This window comes from Euwallacea similis, chromosome 9 (genome assembly GCF_039881205.1).
Source record: "Euwallacea similis isolate ESF13 chromosome 9, ESF131.1, whole genome shotgun sequence".
Lineage (NCBI taxonomy): Eukaryota > Metazoa > Arthropoda > Insecta > Coleoptera > Curculionidae > Euwallacea > Euwallacea similis.
The window spans coordinates 2420922-2447336 of NC_089617.1; the positions used below are offsets into that span (position 1 = coordinate 2420922).

Sequence of the window (26415 nt, forward strand, 5' to 3'; positions counted from 1 at the left end):
TTAATTGTTAAAAAAATGTCTGTGAAAGAAAAAGTTGAGGCCTCGCTTGCTCGAGTGGCCGATATCCAGGCAATAGTTAACTACGAACTATCGTTTGACGAAACTGTGTTACGGGGCGATGGTTTTCTTAGTGAGTTTTATACTGGGAGTGTAAAAAATAAAGACACAGGGGAGGTAATTGAGACCTACATCAAATTCCCGCCACATCAGGATATGTCCATCAGGTCAATGGTTTATGCCAATGAGTTTCTATACTATGACACAATATACCCTCAGTTGCAAGAGTTTCAAAAAGAGAAAGGCATCAAAGAACCATTCAACAAAATCCCCCGTTTCTTTTGCGGAAATATAGAACCTGGAAATGAATACATAGTACTTGAAAATTTGAAGCTTCAAGACTACAATATGTGGGACAAAACCAAATTTCTCGACGAAGAACACCTGAATGCCTTGTTTAAAGTTTACGGAAAATACCACGCATTGACGTTTGCCTTTAAACACCAAAACCGTGAGAAATATGAGGAAATGACTAGGGAGATACAAGATGTTTTTGACAAGCTATATAACGGAGGACTAATGACCAAAATGCTGTTGAATTTATTGAAAATTGCCCAGAGCGCCGTGAAAGAAATTGATGAAAAGAAAGCTGACAGGTTGCAGCCCTGGATTGACGATTTTATGGACAGATTTATCACGAAGGGAATGTTTTATAAAGGGGACTACTCGACACTCACTCATGGGGACTGTTGGTCAAATAATATTCTGTTCAAATATGATGTAAGTATGCGACTGGATTTGATCATTTATGTGATTATATTAAATAATATAATATGGTCATATAGAGATACTATACAGTGTGAATCAGACTGGATAGAAAACCTTTTTTTAATTCTTTTCTCCATTTTCATGGAAATTATCTGTTTCATATAAAAATTAATCGAGAAATGATTCATTTTTGAGAAACAGCACTTGAGGGTTTGATCTAAAAGTTCAGTAAACTTATTTATCATCCTCCCCATGACTATTTGATTTAACCTTGTCATTGATTTATTTATTGATATGTACGGGGTATCCCAAAAATATATCGACAAACTTTAAAAAGTGGTAGGAGACATTAATACAATTTTTTTTAAAATATACATACACTGGTGGTCAAAAGTAAATTGACAATCCTATACATAAAGAATTTTCCTATTCTAAAAATTTAAAAACCATACCTGGCCAACAAATATGTTACTAGTATATATGTTTAAATATGAACATTATTTATCTAGAGTGGATGATTATATCATTAAAAGAAAATGAATAGGACGATTGTTTCTCATACTTAGTAAATTTTGAAAAATGTATTTGTGAATTTACTTTTGGCTACCAGTGTATGCCCGCAAAAAAGCCAATATGGTTTTGATCATTATAATCACTTTTTCTTCGCATTAGACGTTTTACTGAAAAATAAATGATGGCTTACAATAATTATTCAAAATGTTGACCATTTGCTTTAATACAAAGATTGTACCGTCGGTTGATTGGCTCGTAAATCCCATGGAATATTCCGGGAATAGTTTCTAATTGCCTATTATTCTTACTAAGAGATCTTCCTCATTACGAATAGTTTCGCAGACCAAAGATTTGAGATAATCGCAAACAAAAAAAATCCAGGGTACTCAGATTAAGAAAACACGTAGACCAGGTTGCAGGACCTCCTCTTCCAATTCGTCGATGCATATCGGTAGGTTCTTCAAATGAAAAATTCGTGTTTTTTAAAATTTTGTGGGCATATATTTATTAAAAAAAAAGGTTGTATTGATGTCTGCTACCACCCCTTAAAGTTTGTCGGTATATTTTTGGAATACTCTGGTAATTGTTAAACAATCTTATCATAAATTGAAATATTCATTCAATAAAATTTTTCAGAAATCTGAAACCTTAGAAGACCTCCGTCTTATAGATCACCAACTCGTCAGAGACTCAACTCCCGTCCACGATCTTTCCTATTTCTTTTATGCGGGCGCCGCTAAAAAAGATTTGGACAAACTAGACCAATATCTTGAAACCTACTATGATAGTTTCTGCAGTTTTGCCAGAGAGTTAGATAGTGATCCGGAAAAACTCTTGCCTCTCAAAGCTCTGAAAAGTGACTGGGAAGAATACAGTTTGCTGGGCGTTAAAATGGGGCTGATAGCATGGCAAATCAAGTTGATTTCTAAGGAAAATATTGTCAAGGAAATAGGAAAGGTGGCAACCAGCAATTTGAGGAAATGTTTTGAAGACGCGTCGCAAACGGAGGTGTACAAGGCGAATTCGAGAGATATATTGTTGCATGCTCTTGAGTATGGCATTTTGTGAGTTAACCTTGGAAATATATATATTTTGTGATATTATAAACATAACAATAAATAGCTCTTCAAGTTGCAATCGATAACTTTATTAGAGAATGTGTGATTTACTGGTCTGAATGTTTTGGTCCGGTGAAAATATGTACAGGGTGAGTAACCACAGTCTTTTCGTCCCTTAGTGAAAACTAGATATTTAGTTGAAACTATCTGTAAACATTAAAAAAAATTGTAAACTTAAGAGACTCCAAACCATGCAGACCCAACACAATGTAATTTTAAAACCTTGAATCGGGATATATGCTATGAAATGTCAGCAAGTATCTTTCTTCATAATGTTTAAAATCCTCTGAAATTCATCGATTTGTCGATTGTCATTCGATCACAATGAATGTGAAGAAAAGTTGTTGGTCAAAATGAAAATTAAGGCCTCGCTAGTGCAAGTTGCTGATATCCGAGAAATAACCGACTGCAAGCTCTCGATAAACAAAAACCCGTTGAGAAAAAATGGAATTTTGTTTGAGTATCAAAAATAAAGATGCAAGGGAGGTAATTGAAATCAACATTAAATTTCCGCCACAAAGAAAAATACTTATGAACTGCATAGTGTATGCCAATGAATTTTTGTGCTGTAAAATCATTTACCCTTAGCTACAAGAGTTTCAATGCAAGAAGAGCAGGGTTTGACAGTTTGAAAGCTTTTAATGACTATATTTGAGAAGCAAAAAATCTCTCAAGCAAAAAAAAAACCATCTAATAGTAACAGATTTTTAGGTTTGTAATATGGCCGAAAGACTGCCTTTTATTGAAGACATTAAGCGATATTTTATTACAAGGGGGATCGTTATAAAAGAAACATTTTCGACAGAAGAATTAGTCATTGGTCTAATTATGATATATCTATTAACTGAGATAATCATCATTATCAAATTCTATAAAGTTCTAAAAAAATATCTGTCGCCATTAGATCAAGAATCTGTGCTAAGAATTAACAGTTTTTCTTAAAAATTTAACGATTTTTTTGCTTCGCTATGAAAAGGAGAGGAAGAAGTACAGCTTGCAACTAATTTAACTGTTTATAAAACTAAAAAAACTTTATCTAATAATTTTTAATACAGGATCTGTGCATGAGGTACGATCATGTAAATCATTAAAATACCTCGATGAAGAAAATACGAGGAAATAAGTAGTAACCTTTAAGTTTTACTATTCATTAGTTTGTTGCCTTTCGTTATCAATAAAAGTACACTAAAAATAAACAAAACGCTTCGTATTGGGTGGTAGGTATCCAACAAGAACCTTATCAGAGATGCTTGATACTACTTTGTCATAGATACTATTTACTTTTATGCAGGCCTCATAATACTCGATATCTTCATACTTAATTATTGTTGGAAAATAATATTATTTTTTAATTCTCGAACTTAAAACCACATAAGCCGCAATAAAATTTATAGATGTATTAATCTAATCTAAAATTAAAATATTAGGTAATCAAATAGGTACCTAATATTTCAATCCCTTAAAGATTAAATGAACTGTGCTCCCTGCGAATCAATTAAAAATGAAAAAAGCATAATCAAAGTCTGCTTTTCGAGCTCACGGCACCGCTCAGCAGTTTCATTTTATGGTGAGGTCCAATTCGCCGGATGCACGATTTACTCACAACAGAAATATGGAGCAAAAACGAATTATCGGTAATCACCTAACACCCGAAATAAACTAAAACCTCATTTGGTAATCTATGAAATTAATGCTCGAAGGTTAAATAACATAATTTGCCTCGAAGCTTCGTAGCAGCCTATAAAACTGTGTAACGTATTGGTCACGTTTTTAGTTGTTTAATTATAGACTATGTCAGCTGAGCTCACTTCAGAACAACGCAGTCTTGTGGAGAAGGCCGCACTGGCCAGCAACTTTAAGGACTTTGAGATAATCGCCAACGTCGGGTCTTTGAAGGGTGATAACTACTTGGGAGTGCTACATACCATCAGTGTTAAACCAAAAAATGGTAGTACTTTGTATTTGATCCTCAAAAGTGCCCATAGCAATGATATTGTGCGCGAAAAGGGAAGGGCCTCTTATGCCTTTCAACGCGAATCATTCATTTACGATACAATCATTCCACGGCTACGTAAACTTCAAGAAGAAAAAGGAATTTCCAGCCCTTTCACTGGATCAGCCGAGTACTACGGCAGTAACTTGGAGGAGAAGAAGGAGTCGATATTGATGAAGAATCTGAAGGAGTATGGGTACAAGATGTGGGATCGTAAGAAGCCCATGGATGACCTCCATATAATCATGGCTTTCAAGGAATATGCCCGACTCCATGCGGCTTCCTTCGCTTTGAAGCATCTGCATCCGGAGGAGTTCCAGGAGCTCACCAAGGATATTCACTTGAATGTTTTTGAAGGTAGTCCTAATAGAACCAATGACTTCTTTGATAATTACTTTAGAAGTGGCTTAATTGCTGTGAATGGGAGTAAGAAGGCTGAAGCAAGCTTGATGAGGATGCAAAGCAGGATTAAGGATCTTTTTAAGGACAACGTGACTCAGGGCACAGAGAGATTCGTGGTTATTCATGGAGATTGCTGGTGCAACAACATGCTTTTTAAGTACCAAGTGAGTTTCTATATTTAACCATTTAACAGATATTTAACTAACAAGTGCGGAAAGTAAATGATGCTTTCCCATACGCTGGTTGCAGTTAACTGAACGACGCGAAGCAGAGTCTTAGCAGGAAAATACTTTTCTCATTTTTCTATTACTATAAAAACCTTTCACACTTTTTGACATTTTTCAAGTGTTTAAAAAATGGTATAAATATAATTTAAAACCTCGCCATTTTTAATAGTCAAAATCGCATTTGAAAAACTGTATTTCTATCCTCATTTTCAGCTATTATAATTCGAAATTCTTTTCAGGAAGATAACAAAACCCCTTCAAAGGTCTGCTTTATCGATTGGCAGCTATCTAAACTTGCCTCTCCAGTCATTGATCTCACTTACTTCTTCTGTGTCTGCTGTTCTAGGAAAACCTACCCCAACCTTACCAAATACTTGAAAATATACCACGACACCCTCAGTCACAACCTGAAAGAATTTGGTTGCAACTCCGAAGAATTATTTAGCTTTCAGGCCTTACTAGAAGAATGGAATGGCAAGTGCTGGTACGGAGTGTTTATGTCCTTAATGATCATAAAGCTCATGCTTTTGGACTCGGAGGAGGCTCCTGCCTTGGAGCAGGAGGGCCAGAGTCTTCTAGACACGTTAAGCTGTTTTAGTACCAAACAAGCCGGAGAGTATTCTGAGAAATTGTGTGATTTGGTAGAGTTTATGGTGGATAGTGGGTATCTTTAGAGGTCAACTTTATCGATAGTTAATGATTAAAAATTGGTGAGGGCAAAGATTAAATATTACGGTTAATGTTTATGAAGTAAAACGCATTGTTTGCTCGTTATTGGTTTCGATTAGATAAAATAGGTTCAGTACTTATTTTCTCCTTAGGGGACCATGGAAGCCCAACATATTGTCCCCCCCTATAATATTAAATATATTGGAAAATGTTTTAAGGTTACATTAGGCGCATTAGAAGTTTTAATTTTTGCCTACACAGGCAATACTTAGAAAATAATCTATTACCACAAATAAACCAAACAAGAACAAAAATGTTGCAAAAGTTAATTAAGCATTTGCAGCTAAATTTGGATTCACACTGGTAAAATTGGTAAACAGTTTTAAATTTTAATTTTGGTTAGTCTTTTCTATTTCATTATTGCTTTGTGCAATTTTTTTAACACTGTTTATCACAAAACATATGAGGTTTCCAATCACCATTAATCCCGGACTTGCTTTGTGGAGTTCATAAAAGAGTTTTTTCAAGCTGTCCTGTTGATCCAGTCGAAGCTGTTAGAAGCATTTTATCGGGTTATGCACTTTGGCTTTATTGTAGACGATTTGGGGTATAAAATGGCAAATGCGTCTAATTTGTGAAAGTGTTTTGTTAGTCAAAACCTGCATTGTTAATAATGTTGGATCGTAGATGAGTGTTAGTTTTCAAAATATAGGGAATTTTGTCGTAATATTTTAAATCCGACTTAACAAATATTCTATATAACTTCAAAATATACGATTATCAATGATTTATATGAGGGCAGTATGCAAATATCAGGAACAAGAAAATAAGACCTGAACGAAATGTAGGTGAATATGAATTTGTGTATATTTTTAATCTGTTTGAAGATAATGACATATTATTTTAAGAATTTTTGGTAGATAATAATTATTGTTCTGCAATAGGTGATGTTTAATTTTTGATTTTGTTAATTTATAAGTTGATGTTTCAAAAACTATTAACTCTGGTTTTTCAAAGATAAAATAAAAACTATCTATTTGTATTGGTTGGAGCTGGAGCACCTTGCATAATATAAACAACAAATAAATATATATACAGTAAAGAAGTCGAGAGTGGAGCAAATTCAATAAAATTTGTACGGAGTGAAAAAAAAAATTGTGTAAATAGTGTACTTTTCTCACACTAATCAATTAATGATAATACTTTCTTTGAAATATCCAATGATGGAGGCTACAATGTTCTTGTCAGCGAACATACAGTATATTCAGCAGAGAACGTTCATTCAGCTGCGGTACATTAGCAACATGGCAACTTTAGCAATGCGACGACTGAATAGGCCCAGTGCAATATGGTGCAATTTATTATATGTGCATCTAAACTATTGGGTCTGGTGTTTTCCCATCCCTCCACATAAGGCTTGATTAGAATAGAGATTGAAATAGAGAACATTTTGAAACCGCACTTCATGTTCTTTAAAATATCAACATATGACATACGAATGTATCCGGCGAATTCAATGTATTTCGTTATTTTTGAAATCTTCGTTTTCCCTCCGCTCATATTCTTTTTAAATATATTATTAATTATTGATTAAAAACAGGTAAAAAATAATTTTTCTCGAGAATAAATTTTAAAATTAAATAAACTGTGCTTGAAGATATTGCTGCTCTGTTATGGTTGAAAACCACATTGTGCATATATTAAGTATTTGTTTAATGTACTTTAACCACGAAATCCTTTTCGCGAACTATTCATTAATGTAATAGCCCACCTAGACCCCTAACAATCTTTCGTTAAATACAGATATTTGCATTTATGTATCTTCCATATCAATGACTACTTAGAACCTTAAATTACATAAATCTCCCCCATGCAACACGCACGCAATGCAATAAATTCTTCATCAAACCAAACCGAACTATTAGAATTAATTGAATTCCGAGATTTATAGAACGTTGAAATGTGTGATAGTGATAATCAAGATCTGAATATCTGGATTGGGGACTTCCTCAAACAAAGAAGGTTCTCCAAGTATGAGCTGGAGCTAATGGGAAACAGCTGCAAAGGCGACGGTTATCTTGGAGAGGTAACTTTCGTTAAAGTGCTTACTGGGATTGGCAGAGAGGAGGAAAAGATTTATAATTTAGTCATAAAATCCTCCAAAAAGAGCAAGGAGTTAAGGAGGCAGACACCCATGAAGGAAGTATTCGAGAGGGAAATGTTTATGTACAGCAAAGTTTTCCCTGCTTTCAAAAGCTTCCAGCTGGAACAAAATGTGGAACATCCATTTATGAAGTTTGCCAAATGCTACAGCGTCTTCAACGAAAACGAAAGAGAAGCGATTATTTTACAGAATCTCAAGTATTTGGAATATGATATCCACGATAGAAAGAAACCGCAAAATCTGGAACACGTGCTCTTAGTGTTCAAGAATTATGGTAAATTCCACGCACTCTCTTTATCCCTAAAGACTCTGAGACCTCAATTGTTTGCAGAATTGACCAAAGACATGTCAGATTTGCTAGCTAATTTTATAATGCAAGCTGGAATGATTCCAAAAATGACAGACGATTTCCAGCAAGCTTTAGAATTATTGAAGACAGAGAAAAGTTACACGAAACTAAAGCATTTTGACCAGGAGCTCATTGAGAAGTGTCTGCATAAGAAAACGAAACCTTCGGATGGTGTTTCAGTGATTCTGCATGGAGATTGTTGGAATAACAACATGATGTTTTGCTATCAAAAATCAAAAAAGAAGCCTTCAGACATGATGTTTCTAGATTTTCAACTCTCCTCTCTAGGCTCACCCATCTACGATCTCTCTTACTACCTTTACGCAGTGGCCGATGAAGCAGTCCTCAAGTACCACGACCTTCTCATGCAAACTTACCACCATAGCTTCATGAGTTCTCTGGAAGAGCTAGGAGTAGAATCGTTTCAAATTACTTTGGAGGATCTTAAAAGATATTGGAGGGAGTATGGGTGTTTTGGGTTGATTCTCGCGCCTTTCATCTTAAAAATTGAGCTATCTGAGGAAGACGAAGTTGCCGATTTTGCCACCTCCGCTGAGGCTGGAGATATTGCGGCAACTTTCGTTTTGGAGCTTAAGAATAAAGAGGAGTATAACAGGAGGATTAGGGAAGTTTTCAGGCATTATGCCTCGGTGTTGTAGCAACCGTTTTTATAAATGTGTATAGAAAATAATTATACCTGGTTTAACAATCAATTACTTAACATAGCATGTGGTTGGACTTTGCCTATATCGGCCAATAATAAAACACGTCACCCATTCGGTGTAATTGCTAATTTAATTTAGAAATATCTGAGCTTAATTGTTGAATATGTACAGACAACGATTAAATAAACAAATATATAATTAGCCATGCAGTTCTTGTTTTTATTTATTTATTGAGGTCCCTAATACCAGTACTTGTCGAAGTACTCTCCGTCACTTCTGTCCAAATGCAGCATTGTTTGCGTCATTTTTCGGCAAACGTTGCTTTGGGTACCACCTCAGTTTGGGTCTCTGTATAGGATACATAAGTGTCTTGTCTGGTGGACATTTGATGCTTGGCCGACCGTTTCCAAGTGTACAGGCACAGGATGTCTTTGTCTGATCTGGAATATCTGGAATGGCCGCATTCGCGACAGGAGCACTAGAAAAACGACAAAATTTATTTTCATCGGATAACATTACGATGATTAAATAAGCAATTTGTGTTTCGGTACACGTTACAAACGTATAAAAATTCAGAAAATATACTTTATTCACTACTACTGAATAACAGTGATCCAATATTCAGTTGAATTTGAATAGTGGTGATATAGCTTCAGCGGAAAGAATAAAGGATCTGCGGGATATAAAGCCTTGATTCTCACTAGCTGTTGAAGTTACACACATTGCCATAGTAATTCACTGGCCTCTCCTCCGTTCAGGTTAAACTGGGTTAGTTTTCTATTTAAAGGGGGTCATAGACCTATCCGCACCTCCACGTGGTGACCCCTGGATGCCTCCTCCCCCAAGTCCTAGGAACCAATCCCGGTGGCGGGGGAGAGAGGTAACTGACGCGGAAGGCCAAAGGATAGATGTGCAGTAAGTACAATCGGTGGGGGGAGGGGGCTGAACGGAGGCCTGCCCAAAGAACGGCCTATTGCAACATCAGAAATCAGTCCTTTGAGGGAACTAAGAGAGGAAACTCAAGTATATTTACTAAGTTTGGTTAGTGTAATTCGAAGTTTGCGAAATGTATTTACTTATTTACTTGTTTACTGTCTATTAATTCAGCTTTAGGAATAATCCCGAGCAAATCTCTGGAAAAATACCGGAATATCGATTGACACCTACGTGTGCGTACTCTGGTACATAACATTGACATTTTACTTTATGTAAGCGGAAATAGCACGACGTTACCACAACGATATGTTATGTCGAAATTGTCAAACGCAGGAGTATATTTATCTATAAATTTTACTCTCAGATCCTTTTAAATTACACTGATTCTAGGATCAAGTGGACATCTATAATTTTCATATATTGAAGTCAGACAATCAAAACACAGGTTTCGTCTTCGACCGGTATGCCGACCCAAACAAAGGCAATCTCGAGAATTTCTAATATAAAATCTAACCTGTAATTGTTTACCGTACAGAAATGCCATAAGAAAATTCGATTTACGATACAGAAATACCGTAAGGGGATTCATAACGTTCAGTGCACGAGAACTTTCCATTACGCTCATTTCACTTATTTTGTCGTTTAGGGCTACCGCCGACTATTGACTTTTTGTCGGTCAACAGTCCTGTCGCTGTGTTTAAATTGAAAATTTCAAAAAAGTAATTTTGTATATTTTTAGACATGGAATTTATAAATAGCGTTAAAAGGACGATTCAACCTAAAATAAAAAGTTACAACATAAAAAAAATCTTTTCGGAATATCCTGGTTAGAAGCATATGATTGTAGTAATTCGACTTCTACGAGTAAATAGAATAGACAGTAATGCTGGAATTGAGGATTCATTAGATGAACACCGTACATACAGGGTCATTCATTAAAAATGGGCTAGTCGAAAGCTGGAGATGGTACACGTCAAGTGGTGACGTATAGCACAAACTGTCAATGTCAATGTCAATGTCAAATGTCAAATATATATTAAAAATATGTCTTATCCGAAAGCTGATAGAAAGTTTCAGAAATATACTAGATATTGAAAATTGAAATTTTGATTCATTTTTTTATAATTCTGAAAATATTGAGGTTAGACACTTGAAAATTTGTAAAATTGTGTTTTTTTTAGGTGATGAATAATATAATAATATACGTTTTACAATTTCTGCGTTGCTAATAGAGGGCACCGCTCACGGTCAATTTTACAGAATTTACAGTTAATAACTTTATCCTGTATGTCTAACATGAAATTCAATTCAAAATCTGAAAGAGTAATAATTTTTTTGTTGATTATGTGCTCTTATTTCGTTTTGATATCTTGATTCGTTTTCGGGAAAAATCTATTCAACGAACACCATTTTTAAATTTGATAATTTATAATAATCTCTTAGCAACGCGGAAATTACAACATGTATCTTATTCGTCACCTAAAATAAACATAAGTTTAAATATTGTCAAGTGCGAATTATCCTAAGTATTTTCAGAATAATGACAAAAAAATAAGTTAAAATTTTAACTTTCAACACCTTGTATATGTCCCCAACTTTCAATATTCGAATAAGGCATATTTTCTCCAATCGTTACCATTCGACGCGTAATATCTTCAGTTTTTAGTTGTCTCATTGTTAATGAATCACGCTATAGTTAAACAACCGTTTATATGATGCATAATCGTATGAAATAAAGAAACTCCTGTAGCCTGACCTTAATTTTCAGATCCAATTTTAAAGTTGTGGCCAATTGAATTGTCCTCATAATGTTATCGTTATATCTGTTTCTTGTTATATTGTCAATTGCACGGTGAAACCACGCAACACCGTTGTTGACACCAAATCTTGTGAACTGGTATAAATTGCCACAAGCTTGAAAAGCGGTATAGATTTAATCATTTTCATTGATGGGAATTTGATGGTATACGCTGCGTAGTTCGATGATATTTCGTATTTCGATACTTGACTAACAATATCTACGCTATTGGATAGTGGGTTTGAGAATAGTTAATTTACCATTTGGTTTTTACGGTTTTGATTAGTAGGTACTAACGCGTGTGTCGGCCAAGGACAAATGCTTATTTCAATAATATCTTCTTTTAGAAATTTTTGGATTTCTTATTTCATAAATTTGTTATCCTTAGGGGAATATCGACATCGAATTTAACTACAAGGGGTCAAGATTTTACGAGGAGATTCCACAACGAGACAGGTCCTCCCTTAGCTATACCTAAATTACAAATCTCTAGAATAAGCCATGCTCCACCAAAACCATCCTTCAATCCGTAATGCTTCTTAAGACTATTATGATTAGTTCTCATATCCACACATAGGTCTTTTAATATCAGTAGCTTGACAAACTTGTAGGTATTTGAATTACTTTGAAGATTTACTACACACTAACCAAATACTTCAGCCTTCAAGGATGTGGTGGACTTGTTAATGATTGTTTATCGTGAAGTGGCTGGTGCAACAGAGATTGAAAATTATCAAGCTTTATTCTTTATTGATGCTAGGAAAATACTCGTGAATCAAAACGAAGATGCAAATTTTCAAGACAATGTGACCGGAAGTGCAATAATAAATTTAAAAAATCGTGTTGAAAAGTCCAAGTCGATAAGAATTAGATGAACTCTCTTGACAAAAGGGGTAGTAATCAAACGAATTTAAATTATTTTCTTCGAAATCCTCTGAATACCGGAGAAGGTTAAAATATTTTTAATTCATTTCGTTTCATGTTTTTCCAGTTCAACATTCCACTGTCTAACAGCAAGTATTGCGATTTCGCACAGGTCAACAAAAAATTTGTACCTTTGTGTCTGTACATTCATGGTAATTTTCTGCTTTTTTATTACCAAAAACAACCGTCAACCTTGTTTGCAAATAAAAAGTTTGGAAGTGTTTAGTGCTAAGGTTTTGAATTATGGAAAACATATGTGAAATTCCGCTTTTTAGTAAAAATACATGTTTACTGAATTCGTGCAGGTTCTTGTAACACGAGATACCTATAGTTCGTAATGAGAATTTTAGACGGTCATCACGCGCTTGTGAGAAGTATTCCATAAGCGCAGAGGAGCTTAAACTCATAATTCAGTAGTTTTAAAAATAATGCTTTTCAATTTATCTTTTTTTATAACTGAATCTGTTAATGTTTTGGTGAGTTTGTAAAAACGAATTTAGCTCCTGCATTTAAAAAATGGGTTAAATTTTTGCATGCAATAAACGTGAGAAAAACGAAACCCACTTGTAAAAAAACATAATTAACAAATGAAACATTTTGTATTTATACCAGTATAGTCAGAAAACAATACAACGCTCCCGTTCTATTTTGAATGAATATGTGGGCAGACGAAGCTACATTCACCACATCTTGTTTACTTAATTGTCATACCACTCATCATATGGGGTGTTGAAAACCCACGAAGGATTCAAATAATTAAATTTCAAGAGTTTTGATATATGTTTGGTGCGCAAAAGAACGCTTTCCGAGATAGTAGAAATTGTTGCTGAGGATAATTCAGTTTTAAGCATCATCTACGCAAATTTTTCATTGGATCAATAAATGTAAAAAGATACACTCCAGTAGCAGTTTGCACAGCTTCATTCTCCCTATCTTGACTCTTTAAAGTTTTAATTAGTGCTAATTTGCAAGCGCTAACAGTAATAATGTGTTCTGCTCTAAATTAGAAGAAATTTTGCTGCTTATTATGTTATTTATTATTATGTTTCCATCAAACAGATAAAACGAAGGTAGTTAAAATTCTTGAACAAGGCGAATGCGAACCAGATGCAATAAAGACAGATAAGTACTTTGATTTGCCCTCTAGCCCGTCTCATGAATTTCAGGATCTCAAAAGGGATGATCTAATTTGAACAACAATTTTTTAACATTTTTTCCTTTAAAATTTTTATTTTAGCTTTTATTAATTTTAATAAAGTCTCAAAGAAATTATCTCTCTCTCTCTCTCTCTCTCTCTCTCTCTCTTTCTCTTTCGTGCGCTTTATCTTTCTCCCACTCATTAAACCGTTGCATAACGTTGTGTTACAACATTGTGTTATCCATAAGGGGCCACAAATTATCAAACAGATTGCGCACTACATGGTGTGTATGAGAATGTTTGATGCGTTGCGACAGTCAGAAAACTGAAATATATTGCTTAATGAAACGCAACACGTCCATATACTGCACAACAACTTTCCGTTACAGAAAACACTTCACATATTTTTGAAACTAGTCAACAAATGCACATGCAATGCACGGCACTATTTAATGCAAATTATTGTGCAACAGCGTGTGTTGCGTAATTTGTGTGATAACATATGAGGCACCTAATGTAGAGCGCGTTCGGCAAACTCAACAGTTGTGCAGCTGTTACCTGTACCCTCCAAATGTATTAACATGGGAGCGTCATTTCTGCTACGAATTTCAAACAGTTGCAAAACTGTTGCACAACTGTTACATTCGTTGCATATGGACATTAATTTATTACTTTTTAACGTCGACCACAATAAAAAGGATTTCAAATCTTATCAGCTTCTTTTCTTTTGCTTTGTTACTCATTTTCAGTATATATGTCCACACTACTATTACCTTTCGAAGCTTTGCCAATTTTTTTTTTAAATTTGTTTAAGTCTTGGCTAAAAAATACTTACGGCCAGGATCCAAATTCCCCTAATCCTTCCATTGCTACTTAAAAGTCTTTAATGCAGAATGCTCTATTAATTCATCTATTGTTTGGCTTTTGGTTCTTTGTAGCGCAGAATGAAAATCCAATCCACTTGAGTAAATCTCATAAAATGAATTCATTTTGGGGTCTCTCGATAATGCGCCCAAAGATAAAAAAGCTTCTCAACTTTTTTCCAATTCCCTGTTTGGGTGCTTCGAAGTATTGCAAGTTGCGAGTTTTAAAAATTGCTAAATGCAAGCAAAAATAAAACATACTTATACTTTTGATACCGAGATACTGATTACATCGATTTAACATTTTCATTTTCTGGGCTTACGCGTTCATTTTCCTATTCATTGAAATGCAAACAATTTCCACAAGTGTTAACATAAAATATATTTCTTCTCAATTACAAGAAACCTTGTAAAACTTAACGTTGATTTAAATAGAAAAAACATTCAACAATTATTTCAAAATGTATACACTCTTACAGTTATATTAAAACATTAAGAGTCAGTAGTTCATAGTTCTGTTAACTTCACTAAGAGGATAGTTTCCATGGAAACTGAAGAATTAACGGATTCGCTGCTTCAATTTCAGCATTTCAGTGGAAACTATTTAATTGGCAAGTTATCAGGACTTTAAACTATTGGCATTAAAGAGGTTTTAGGTCAGCATTAGATAAAAATATCACAGTCTAAAAAAATCTGCTGGTGAGAGGAGGCTTAATGTAATCTGTAGGAAACTCGTTTTGGAAAAATTAATTTCGCGCCCATCATTTACCACGTTTAAGTAGACATTCGAGTATATTAGGTTGCTTTATTAAAAGCTACTTCTGCTCCTTAACTCTAAAAAGCTGCTAAGAAAATTTGTCACACAAACTACTATCAATAAGTATCTACAAACAAGCATTTTTGAACATGTACAAAAACAAATACTACTAAAAGTCACAAAAATACACATTTTCCTCAGTTTTGAGTGCAAACATAGATACTTATTTACCTATAAAAACTAATGGACAATATGAGCCTGAAATGAAACAATAATCTAAAAAGGAAAAGCGTCTACTCAAGACTCCTAAGTGAAATCTCCAAGGGAGAAAGTCTAGTTTCAGCGGTGATTGGTGGAGGAATGCAGGAAGAACGACTCACGAATTTACTGTTCAATCTAGGTCTCACCTTCATGGTCTTCCTTCTTGCTCGAATGTTGAAAATGCCGTACACCACTGGATTCGCACAGGAGTTGGTGCAGGCGAAAAGGAAGAGACCTCTTTGGATGCGCTGGTCCACGTGTAGAGCTGATTCTTTGTCGTACCAATACCTAAAAAGAAGAGAGATGTATGACATAATATGGATGATGAAACTTATGATAAGGATATCGAGAGGGCATGCAAATTGTGAAATCAAGACTTCACAGGGTGCTTAGTTCACCGATACCCATCCAGCAAAGGGTGATAGGTAAGATGATTTTGAATGCCATGTATACTACTATAAAAAGTTTCACGCATTTCAAAATATCGTCATTTTTCCGAATTTTATCAAATTCGCTGCATACTTCCATATAAATTACAATAAAAATTAAGCGGAACATTTGATTTGGCTTTATTTTTTTTCGTATGAACTTGAATATGTATTGTATCGAAATCAAATGTGTAATTAGACCTACATATGAAAAAAAAATTGTGGCCTTTTAAAATTCCAAAAATGAATTTCTTGAATATCAAACCTCGATTTTGTAGGCGAATAAAAAGAAAGATACAAATGGGAAAGTCATTGAAATATCTTTAAAAACTTCTTTGATCATTGCTCTTTCCGATGATGAATTAAAAAATGCAAACCTAATATTGTGTAAGATATTTAATCAAAGCAGGAAAAATTTCAGAAAACATTCATACGGCGATTTAACAAATTGAATAAAAAATTAGTAAGTCATTATTATTTCTGCATTAATATACTATTTACTTATGATTAATTATCATACTCGAAATAAGCACCACCGTTTTTGATACAACGTCGACATCTTCGTCGCATCTCTGCGGTGGTTACTTTTAGCCTCGTTTCATTACTTCTGCTGCCCAATTAATTTTGTGGATAAGATGGTCTCGATCATGAAGTTCCTCATTATACGTATATCAGTTCCTTCATTCATCCCCAGGTATGATAGTCGAATAGAGTCAGATCCGTAGACCTGGCAGGCCTTAATACCGGTCTATTTCGCCCTATTTGTCTTTCAGGAAATTGATTATTTAAATATTCCTTTATTGTTCTCCGAGAATGGGTGGGACAACTATCGTTTGATATATGATTTCCGCTTTTATATCTAAAGGAACTGTATCCAAAATATCTAGTAAATTATTTCTTAAAAATTCTAAATTATTTCACCATTTAAATTGTCTGGCAAAAAATATGGACCAATCAAAAAGCTGCCTATTATACCAGCCGGTACGTTTGCACTAAATTAATATTGAAATGTAGCTTCTTATGTATATAGCGAATATTCCTCCGGTTAAGACTTGTGATTAATAGAATAAAAATCACTAGGATATTTTTGCAAAAAAAATCTGTATTTAGTACTTACCGTTAAACCCAGAACATTCAAAATCTCAAAACAGAATTTTTGTGTTACTTAGGATAAGACCCGAAAAACAGTTTTGTGGGCATCTAAAAGTGTCCTTTTTCAACAATTTTCATCAGAAATTTTCTAAATTAGCTTCAGCAGTTCTTTCTCATTTGACGTGTTTTTCACGGTTTTGTTTTTAGTATTGAATTTAAAAACACGGAAACGAATGTATGCAATTCACATTATTATTTGTCATTCGGTCTTCGACAGGCAATTTAACATTCCTGACGCCTGACATGGGAATGGCTTCGTTATGCCGGTTGATGTATGTTTTTCTGGAGGGACGTCGTTAGTTTGCAACCAAAGAATGGCCATGAGTTCTAAGAATATTTATCTCTGTTCGTCATCAGTCTTTGTGATTTATCCGTAATTTTCTCTTTCTATACGAAGGAGGTTTTCGATGCTCATAACAAAATTGTCGAACTGTGCAAATAAGAATGATATTCCCCTCATTTGTCATTAGTTGCATCAATAAATCCACGAAATAAATTCATTATTTCTCGGGTTTTGTGTTGAACTCAACACTCTTTTCATCAATAATTCATAAAACGTATATTTATTATGAATTTGGTTTCGAAACGCGATGAATACGTTAAACAATAACTTTTCCGGTGCTGAATTTTAACAAATTTTAGCGCAAATAGAAGTTTAGATTTATATGAAAATATAATATTTATTGCCAAATCAACTGAAATTTGTTTGCATATTTACTAGCAAAGAGACGCCCAATTCATGTTTTTCATAATACGCCATTAAAAACGCAGGTGAACGGTATTGATTCGTGATAGAAAATTGCCAGTTTTGCTTTCTGAATAAAACAATGTTTACGCAATCAATAGTACATACCAAACGCACATAACGTGATACGGTGTCCAGCATATGAAGAAGACAAAGACGATGATGATGGTCATTTTCAAGGTCCTCACTTTGGCTTTGCCGAGGAAAGCCAGGCTTGATCTAGTCACGCTATCAGCTAAAAAAAACATAATATCCAATAATGAAATGGAAAAGTTTAGCGTGGATGAAGATAAATATGGATACAGTTTTAATCCGCAAAAAGAATCCGCTCGAAGTCGAACTTGAAAGAGGATATTGGGCCATCTGGTGATACGTGTTTCTACTTATTGGCTTCGTCAGGCATGTGTGCGTACGAAGTAGTACATCATATTGCGCATCTCCAAAAACATCCGTGCATATCTAATAATATCAAATCTAAGAAAGCCCTTCAATTTTGCTTTGTGCTGTTTCCGTATTTAAATGAAACCCCTAATAACCCCTTTGCGCTAAACCATTAATCATTCAATATATACTATTCCCGAAGACATCAAATAAACTCCGGTGTAAGAAGCTCAATTCTCAAGCTTCAATTCCATGCGAAATGTCATTATATCGAAGTTTCGAGCACGTTCATCTCCTCATGAATTATGGGAACCGCAACAATAATTTTCCGCCCCACCAAATGCGATTAATTTCGTTGAATGAACTGAAAATTTTAAATAAAAACAAGTTTGCGTCGTTTCTTTTACGTCCGTGTGCGTAAGCATCCATTATGTGCTCTCATGTTTGAAATTCTAGTGTGTATGACACAATATGTGAATGGCAGAATTTAGAAAGATATGTGAGTTAATCGGATTATTTTTTACACCTATAAGAGGTCACAGAAGATATTTTTTGAGTTAAGAAAACTGGTCTTAACAAAGTCTTTGATAGTATCGGTTCCTAATTCGTTTAATTGAATAATAATCGCTGATAATAGGTAGATTGTTTTAAGTCACAAACCCTTGCGCTTCTTTGCATTGGGTTTTGGAAGAAAACGAGATTAAAAATAAATTAATTTAAACCACTCAATGTATGTTTCTCATAGAAAAGTGACTAAACGTCCAAATAGAGCTTTATTCAGTGTCGAACCGCAAAACGGAATAAATTCAATATCTGCATATTTCGACATATGTATATAAAAAAAATACCGTAACGCGTCAATTTGAGATTTTGAAATTACGTTCTGTAATGTAAAAATTTTATCCCTAAATTCAACTCCCTTTGCGTGACAATTGCAACCCCCAAATTTTTTAATTGGAAGCATGGGTTTGTGATACCTCAATTGAAACGTCTTGTTATTATTTATTCAAAACTGCGATGGTTGTAAACGTTATTAAAAAAAATAATAGAAAACACTAAATTCATGTAATTGACGACATTCTCTACAATAAACTTAAAATTTAATAACTAATACCATTTCGTTATTAATAATGTAATAAAATAATAAAATAAATCCATCTTAATCTTCTATAAAATGTGCATAACGCATGCCTTGAACCTCTTGGCAGTATCGTAACAGTAAAGAAAAATGTCTTCTAATATTAATCAACATCTGAGACGTACCCGATCTAATAGCAAGCGTCATTCTTCTTTTTAAGTTAGCTAGATCGCGTGGTTTAGTTTTGTACAGCATACTCATCACATCTTCTCATAAGAAGAATACTAATAAAGTAAGATCAAGTGATCATGTTGGACATTCTAGCCATCCTCGCTTCCCTATCCATCGATTTGGAAAAGTTAAGTCGAGATATATTGAGATTGATTTGCTTTATTATTTTATTGCATTACCAAAAATAAAGTTGAATAGCAAATGAAAATATCTTTTAAATGAGCTATCACAAACCCAATTTAAAAATTTGGGATTTGCAATTGTCACGCAAAGAGGGTTGAATTTAGGAATGAAATTTTTATGTTACAGAATATAATTTCAGAATCTAAAATTAATTTGTTTCGGTGTTTTTTCACATATGTCGAAATATGCAGGTTATTGAATTTATTTCATTTTGCTGTTCCACCCTGCATAATCTGAGTACCTCAATCTCTTGCCGAGAGCGCGCGCTGAAAGCAGCGCAAGCAACGAAAGCAGCAACAAAACGGAACTCTTGTCATATCTCTGAAATATTCCTACTGCTGCTATAGGCAACTCATCTCATAACTCCTTTAGCACCTCTCTTTATGGACTGCTGGTTCTTAGAATTATTAAGGGACTATTCATAGTTGTGCGGTCTTTTATAAAACCCTCCCTCCTCGTCCTTCTAGTTTATCAATTTTGCTTTCCCTGTCGCTGTCGCGCCTTTCCAACGAAGAAAAACAGGTATCGCTTAATTAAACCGGCGAATTTTGCTTCATCTCCAGCAACGTCTAATCCAAGGATTTTTTTAAATTTTGTCCAAACTTCACGCATCGATGGTTTATTGTTGGATTATCTTCCCTTCCTTGCGTCTTATATACACTGAATTATTTCGGGGTTTTTCGCTGAGCCCCCAAAATTAATGGTTCAAAAATATGGAATTTATTCTGTACAGGAACGGGGGTCGATCCTTTAGACGGTCGTTTGCGGGCTATTTACCGCAGTTTCTGCAGACTATGTTCATATAGAACACACTAGATCGTCATGCAAAAAATACTATAAAACTTGCGATTCTTATGACTTACCACAACCAGGATTACGAGTTCTCCGGAAAATCTCCATTAGAATGGAAGCATAGGAGAACACAATCACCGCTAAAGGAAAGGCATACATGACCACTGCTCCGAAGATATTGTAGGCCATTTCGTAGTGTTTTTCCCCATTGAAACTGTGGTAACTGACGCACTGTTTGTACCAAGTGATGTTAGGATGATTCTCCAGATGGAAAACGTACATCTAAAAGCAAACGTACATCCATATTAACATTGGATAAACGCGAATAATTCCCTAGAGCTTTGCCTGACTAGAATAAATTAAAATTGAAGTTTTACGTCTGATGTTTTAGAGCTAAAACATAAAAAGCTTTATGCTCAGTGTTTAATGTAGGGCAACTTTGTACGAAATCATGGAATACGTTGCTTAAATTTCAAACATACACAACTGTGTTACAAAGTTGTAACAAATATTTTGAAGCAAAGTATCGACTGCAAAAACATATACTTCATATGAGTATGAATAGACTCGGTTTGCTGTAAAACTGGAACAGTCGTTATTGCAATTCATCTCTAGTAGAAACACTTTTTCGAACTTTGTCCTATTTTATTTGAAAATTGATCTCCACAAAGCGACTTCTAACTCTGAAACTTTATGATTATGTCTCTGAAAATAGCGTTTTTGACCCGCGGTCATTAGTTCTGAAACAATCAAATGAACAATTAGCCCAACCAACTAAAGAAAGGTACTTTTAGCTCAGTCGTTGACCTGTTGCTTAAAATCTCCGTTACCTGTGCTACCTCTATACCAATCAGATGTGCGAGATATAATTAACTTTTGTAACAATAATTTATTCTGAAGAATGTCTAAAAAAATGTCAATTTTTGACCATATTTTAAGCGAAGCGAAGATTTGAACGAAATTGGCAAAGTTCACCTTTTTGTCAATCGTATATTTTCCATTAAGGATTTTATTTTAAGGGGCAAAAAATGACTCGGTTTCAAAGGTTTTTCCGAAACATGATCGCTTAGTGATGTCTGTGAGGCGAGTGGAAAGTTTCTTTGAAGAAACGTGTGACGACTTTTCACGGAGTTTTTTCGCATAATGAGGGAAGTTTTATTGCTTGCGTTAAAACAAAAGTAAAGAATTTTTCTTATGTAGACTCCTACGAAAACCATAAATCACTCTTATATCTCGCCGCAGGTTTTTAAACTTTAAATTTCTTTGTCTCCACCGGCCGGTCTCATCGTTTATCCATTATTGCCCTCGGGGAAAGGAAAAACGACCGCGACATTAATAAATGACACTTTCTAGTGGCTAAAAAGACTTTTCTCCTTCGAAAGTATTAAGTTATCGGAAGTTCTGCCCGACATTAAAGTAAACTTAAGAAATCCTCTTACAGATGGTCGAAAGTTCTGACACCCAGAATTCTACGTTTGGGAATAATTTAATCGCCCTGAGAATTTTTCAGTGTTTTGTTGACGGCATTTTCCGGCATTTTACTTACTTGCGGAGCGCTGCATATTATGGCTCCAACCCACGCTCCTATCAGCAAAAATCTCTCCCTCTTGTCCAAATCTACGAAATGGAGAGGCTTCAGCACTGCATAATACCTGCAAAATCTCAAAACAATTAGCCAAATTTGAAATATTTTGCTCAAGTTCAAGGATGCAACATGTAACTCGAACTGTTGCCAAGACTAACGTGAGTTTGCCAAACTAAGCTGGAAATTAATCCGAGAGGAGGCACAAAGCTAAGATAGCGAATGGCTGCAGCCTGGCAAGTTCACAGGAGAATTAGTCGTGTTCTCGCGTTTCCATGAGTTGATTTATATTGGAGGATTATGGAAAGTTACGCGCTAAGTGGTTTTACCTATCAATGCTAATGCAGCAAAGCACGAGGCTGGATAGATATAGTCCGAAAGCTCGGAAGAAGCTCATTACCCGACACATGAGATCTCCTGCGAGCCATTGCACGGTGTAGGCCCAGACTATTTCCATGGGCATCATGAGGAAAGTCACCTAGAATAGTCAAAAGTTCTATTTCAATGGCAATTAAAATAAATCTGCTTGAACTAAATCCAGTTTAAATTGTTATAAAATGCTATACACAGGAGTCCTTTCAAAACATTTATCCATCCTGCAAAAACGATGAGCTTTATCGCTCTAGCCAGAATTTTCGAGGCATTAAAATTGTAAAACACATTCATATATTCACCGAAGCATTAAATATAAAATAGATATTTCCGTGGGACGGTCCTCAGCCATTCAAGTGGTGTTTAAAATTTCAATGAGGATTATAGAGTACACCAAAGCCATGGAAAGTGGGAAGTTTGAACACACGTTTTAGCCCTCTGGCAGTGGGCTTTGTAATTTAAGTTCTTCGTCAAGCTTTTGTTTATATAGTAATAATAGAGTATTTACTTCGGATGGGGAAAAAGTATTGCTTTTACTGTCACAGAGTTACTTGAAGGCAGCTAAGGCATTAAATATGTATTTTAGTCGGGCAAACTTTTTTTCATCGATTGCTGGCAACTAAACTTAATTTTTTTATACTTTTAAAGGTGCAAGTAAGGGACACAAGAATAGTTAGCATAAATCAATGGTCAACAACAAAAAAACTGGCTTAAATTTGTTTCTAATTTTGCCAAATAAAGTATCAACTTTCTTAAACAAAACCGGCAAATAAACGCGTTTTATTTCGCAATTCGCTACATCCTAAAAGCAGATTACTTTCCTTTCGTAAATTAATTAATATATAAGACCAGTAAGGACAATTGTTGATTCAGTTCTACATATACAGAGACAGCTTGCATCTCCTCAACTTTTTGGCTTAACTCGTGATATGATGTTAGACCTCATTTAGCTCGTCATACAAAATCCCATTCATTGCATAAAATCCGATATTTTCTAACTGATTGCATAAATAGGGAAACATTGATATTTTTCAAAATATGCATAAAGAGCAATCGGAAAAATAAGATAACAGGAATCAAAAAATAGTATATGTTTTTCACCATGAATGTTTGATTTAAACAACGATGTTCATATTTATTTTTTACGTTTTTAAAAGTTCACATTTGTTTTTTTTCACTTCATGTTAAAATTGCTAAAAATTTGTTTTGGCCTCTTTAAGGTGAAACATTCAAACTTTACACTTTGCGAACCAGCAAAACATATAAATGCGTTTGTTTTATCTCAAAACAGAGCCGTTATAATTATATATTTCTACTAATTTTCTTTAACGATAAGTCTAAAACATGATTCTAAATATTTTATTCCTCATTCCAAGATATCAATTAAAATTGTAAAACAAAAATATTTTTTGTTTTTGCACACAGTTGTAATGCGATAATTTCACGAATTTCATTTATCTACCCAGAGAATTTTATTCATCTGTCAAGGTTGATATATTAACAATGCAATACTGTTATTTGATTGTTACACTGAATTAATCAATGACAAATTACAGAGGTAATTTGCACTAGTGCAATTGTTTACACCAGTGAAATTATCGCGGTACCTGTACTAGTGCAAATACTGCGGTAACTTCTTGCGGTTTTTTAAAATTAATTTTTCATTATTTTCATGATACTTTAATTTTACTAAAATGCAAAAAACAGACATTCGTACAAATTCTTGATTTACTAAAGAATCATTAGAAATTTTAGTTTTTTTTTTAATTCATCAGATATGTTTGGTATGTGCCACACAACCCTGTCCCATACAGGGGCTGACATTGTCGTAACAGTATTTTAGGAGTCTTTACATATTAAATTTTTATATATTAGTTAATGAATATTGTTGTGTTACCAATATTATGTTATTGTTATATTTTTGCAATAACGGTGTCATTGGGGGGGCCTCTATGCACTTGCATTATTAACATACAGCTGCCCTTTGAAAAAAAAATCCCACGACCTTTTTCCAGAAAGAAATTTCCGCATAATCTATAAACAGAAAGCATTTTCAATGAATAAAGCAACACAATATGACGAAGTTTCACATTTTCCAATCTAAACCGAGCGCCAATTGTGCGCTTTATGAGCCTGTATTGAAATTTTTAGCTTCCCATATATTATTATTTCAAATATAGAACTCCAGTGGGGATGAATACTGCGGTAATTCTCCATAGAGTGTGAATGAATTGGCAAAATAGATTTGAATAAACACTATTATTATTATTATTATTCTGAAGCTCTTAAAATAGATAATCAGGCATTTGATTGGTACTCAAGCTTCCATCGTTCCACATTTCTCAATCCATCCCTGTACTGTATCGATTTCCCATGAGCCAATCTTGAAATTATCAAAGGGATAATCTTCTCATTTCTTGCTTCCTTCACCCCCTTTCAATCATCCTCCGGCGACGTTTTTACCGAATTAAATAACGGTTAAACGATAGATGTTTTGTATATTATTACGTAAGTGTATGACAATTGATTAAATTTCCCCCAAGGGGCCAGATAATATAACTGAACAAGTGTTGTTAGAATTTAGACCTCGCAAAACCGGTTTTGCGTAAATTTAGGCGTACGAGACACTTAAGGGCAGCACCTTGTAAAAAAATCGTGGAAAATTCTTCAGTCTCGAAAGTTAAAAAATTTTGTCATTATAATTTATCGCAATTTGAAAATAGGTCCTCTTTGCCTATACTTTCAATTAATTTCGAAAATAAAGAGGTATTTGTAGGATCCACCCTGTAGATAATCATGAGCCCCTTATTAGTTTTTGATTTCTAACATATTTACAAAAATTTATGACACGTGCTTTTACTTGATAGAATTTTTCAGAATCTCATTTCAATTTTCTGAATGTTTTCAATTAAACGAGACTCTAAGGAGTTGCGCCTTCTTCAAAATTACTAGCGTTCATTTCTTTGGAGAACTATTTCTATAAAAATATTAAAATTAATACATACTCACCATCAAGTCAGCAATAGCCAGATGCATCAACATGGTGTTAATCCTGGTGGGTTGCTGTCTCCGCCTCTTCACAAGCAACACTAAAACCGTAATGTTCGCAATCGACGAGAACACCATCAGAACACTGTACACTGTGATGGACAACTTGTGTCCCTCATTAAATACCATGCTAATGGGCATGTCTTCTGTGAAATTTTCCCGACAATTAATTGCATCGGACCAATCAGAGAGTGACCGATGGTCCTGAACCTTCTGAGACAGGTCGTCAGAATATTTTGGGTCCTTCATGGTTCCAGAGAATGCTCAATTTACGAGGCCGTTATCTGGAACGACAAAAATATAGTCTATTGATATTTAAACTAGTTTAGATTGGTTGTAGTCAGAGGTTAAGGTGGGTTCACGCTACTTGATGGGTACTTTCAGGTGTGCTGGATTTTTGTAGTGTATAATAAGGCTTTAAGATTGTTTTTAGTTTAGTGGGTCAATGGCTGTTGAGGTCACAATAACACAGTTACATCAAGGTTAAGATTATGGAATATTTTGGTCCATAAGAAATTTAACAAATTTGATTCTTCGCGATTTAATCTTGATAATTTAGTAAATCAACATTTATGGGAGTGATTCACAATAATAATTATTATCATCATAAATATAATTCATCAATCTGAGTTGTTATGTGGGTGTAGAATCTGTATCAGTAAGTCTGGCAGCGACTTCTCCTTGATTAACCAACCGCCTTAAGACAAACCAATAAATCAAATTTAATTAAGGCACTGTTTATGCTAAATTCAGACGATAATGATTTAGTATAAACAATACTCTTGGTGATAAGGCTGTTTGGAAGCAGCTTGTGCTACTAAATCGTTGTTATTCGACTTAATTAGAGTTTCCAAAAAAAATCGATTTTATGAAGCACAAAG

The 26415-nt window shown here is 34.5% G+C and overlaps 3 protein-coding genes across 6 annotated transcripts in view; 2 read left to right on the plus strand and 1 right to left on the minus strand.

Annotated features, from left to right (window-relative positions):
* On the plus strand, window positions 1–5978 carry LOC136411044 (uncharacterized). Its single transcript, XM_066393449.1, has 5 exons — window positions 1–777; window positions 1915–2335; window positions 3452–3465; window positions 4185–4955; window positions 5258–5978. Exons 1-5 carry the CDS (start codon window positions 16–18, stop codon window positions 5690–5692), a joined length of 2403 nt encoding a protein of 800 aa, XP_066249546.1. The 5' UTR covers window positions 1–15; the 3' UTR covers window positions 5693–5978.
* Window positions 5979–7326: 1348 nt separating this feature from the next.
* On the plus strand, window positions 7327–9056 carry JhI-26 (Juvenile hormone-inducible protein 26). The gene has a single exon (XM_066393654.1). The coding sequence runs from the start codon at window positions 7648–7650 to the stop codon at window positions 8857–8859; it is 1212 nt and encodes a 403-aa protein (XP_066249751.1). The 5' UTR covers window positions 7327–7647; the 3' UTR covers window positions 8860–9056.
* AkhR (Adipokinetic hormone receptor) overlaps window positions 9007–26415 on the minus strand; it is a 43613-nt gene continuing 26204 nt past the window's right edge. The window contains exons 1-8 of one of the 4 annotated variants that reach the window (XM_066393657.1): window positions 26011–26112; window positions 25496–25818; window positions 22444–22592; window positions 22079–22184; window positions 20604–20814; window positions 17976–18102; window positions 15689–15830; window positions 9007–9343 (exon numbers count right to left, since the gene is read on the minus strand). In XM_066393657.1, coding sequence (XP_066249754.1) covers window positions 9167–9343; window positions 15689–15830; window positions 17976–18102; window positions 20604–20814; window positions 22079–22184; window positions 22444–22592; window positions 25496–25783 — 1200 coding nt within the window. In that variant the 5' untranslated portion in view covers window positions 25784–25818; window positions 26011–26112 and the 3' untranslated portion in view covers window positions 9007–9166. Of the gene's footprint in view, window positions 9344–14887; window positions 15831–17975; window positions 18103–20603; window positions 20815–22078; window positions 22185–22443; window positions 22593–25495; window positions 25819–26010; window positions 26113–26415 lie in introns of those variants that run through there. The other 3 variants (XM_066393656.1, XM_066393655.1, XM_066393658.1) reach the window with 3 other exon arrangements.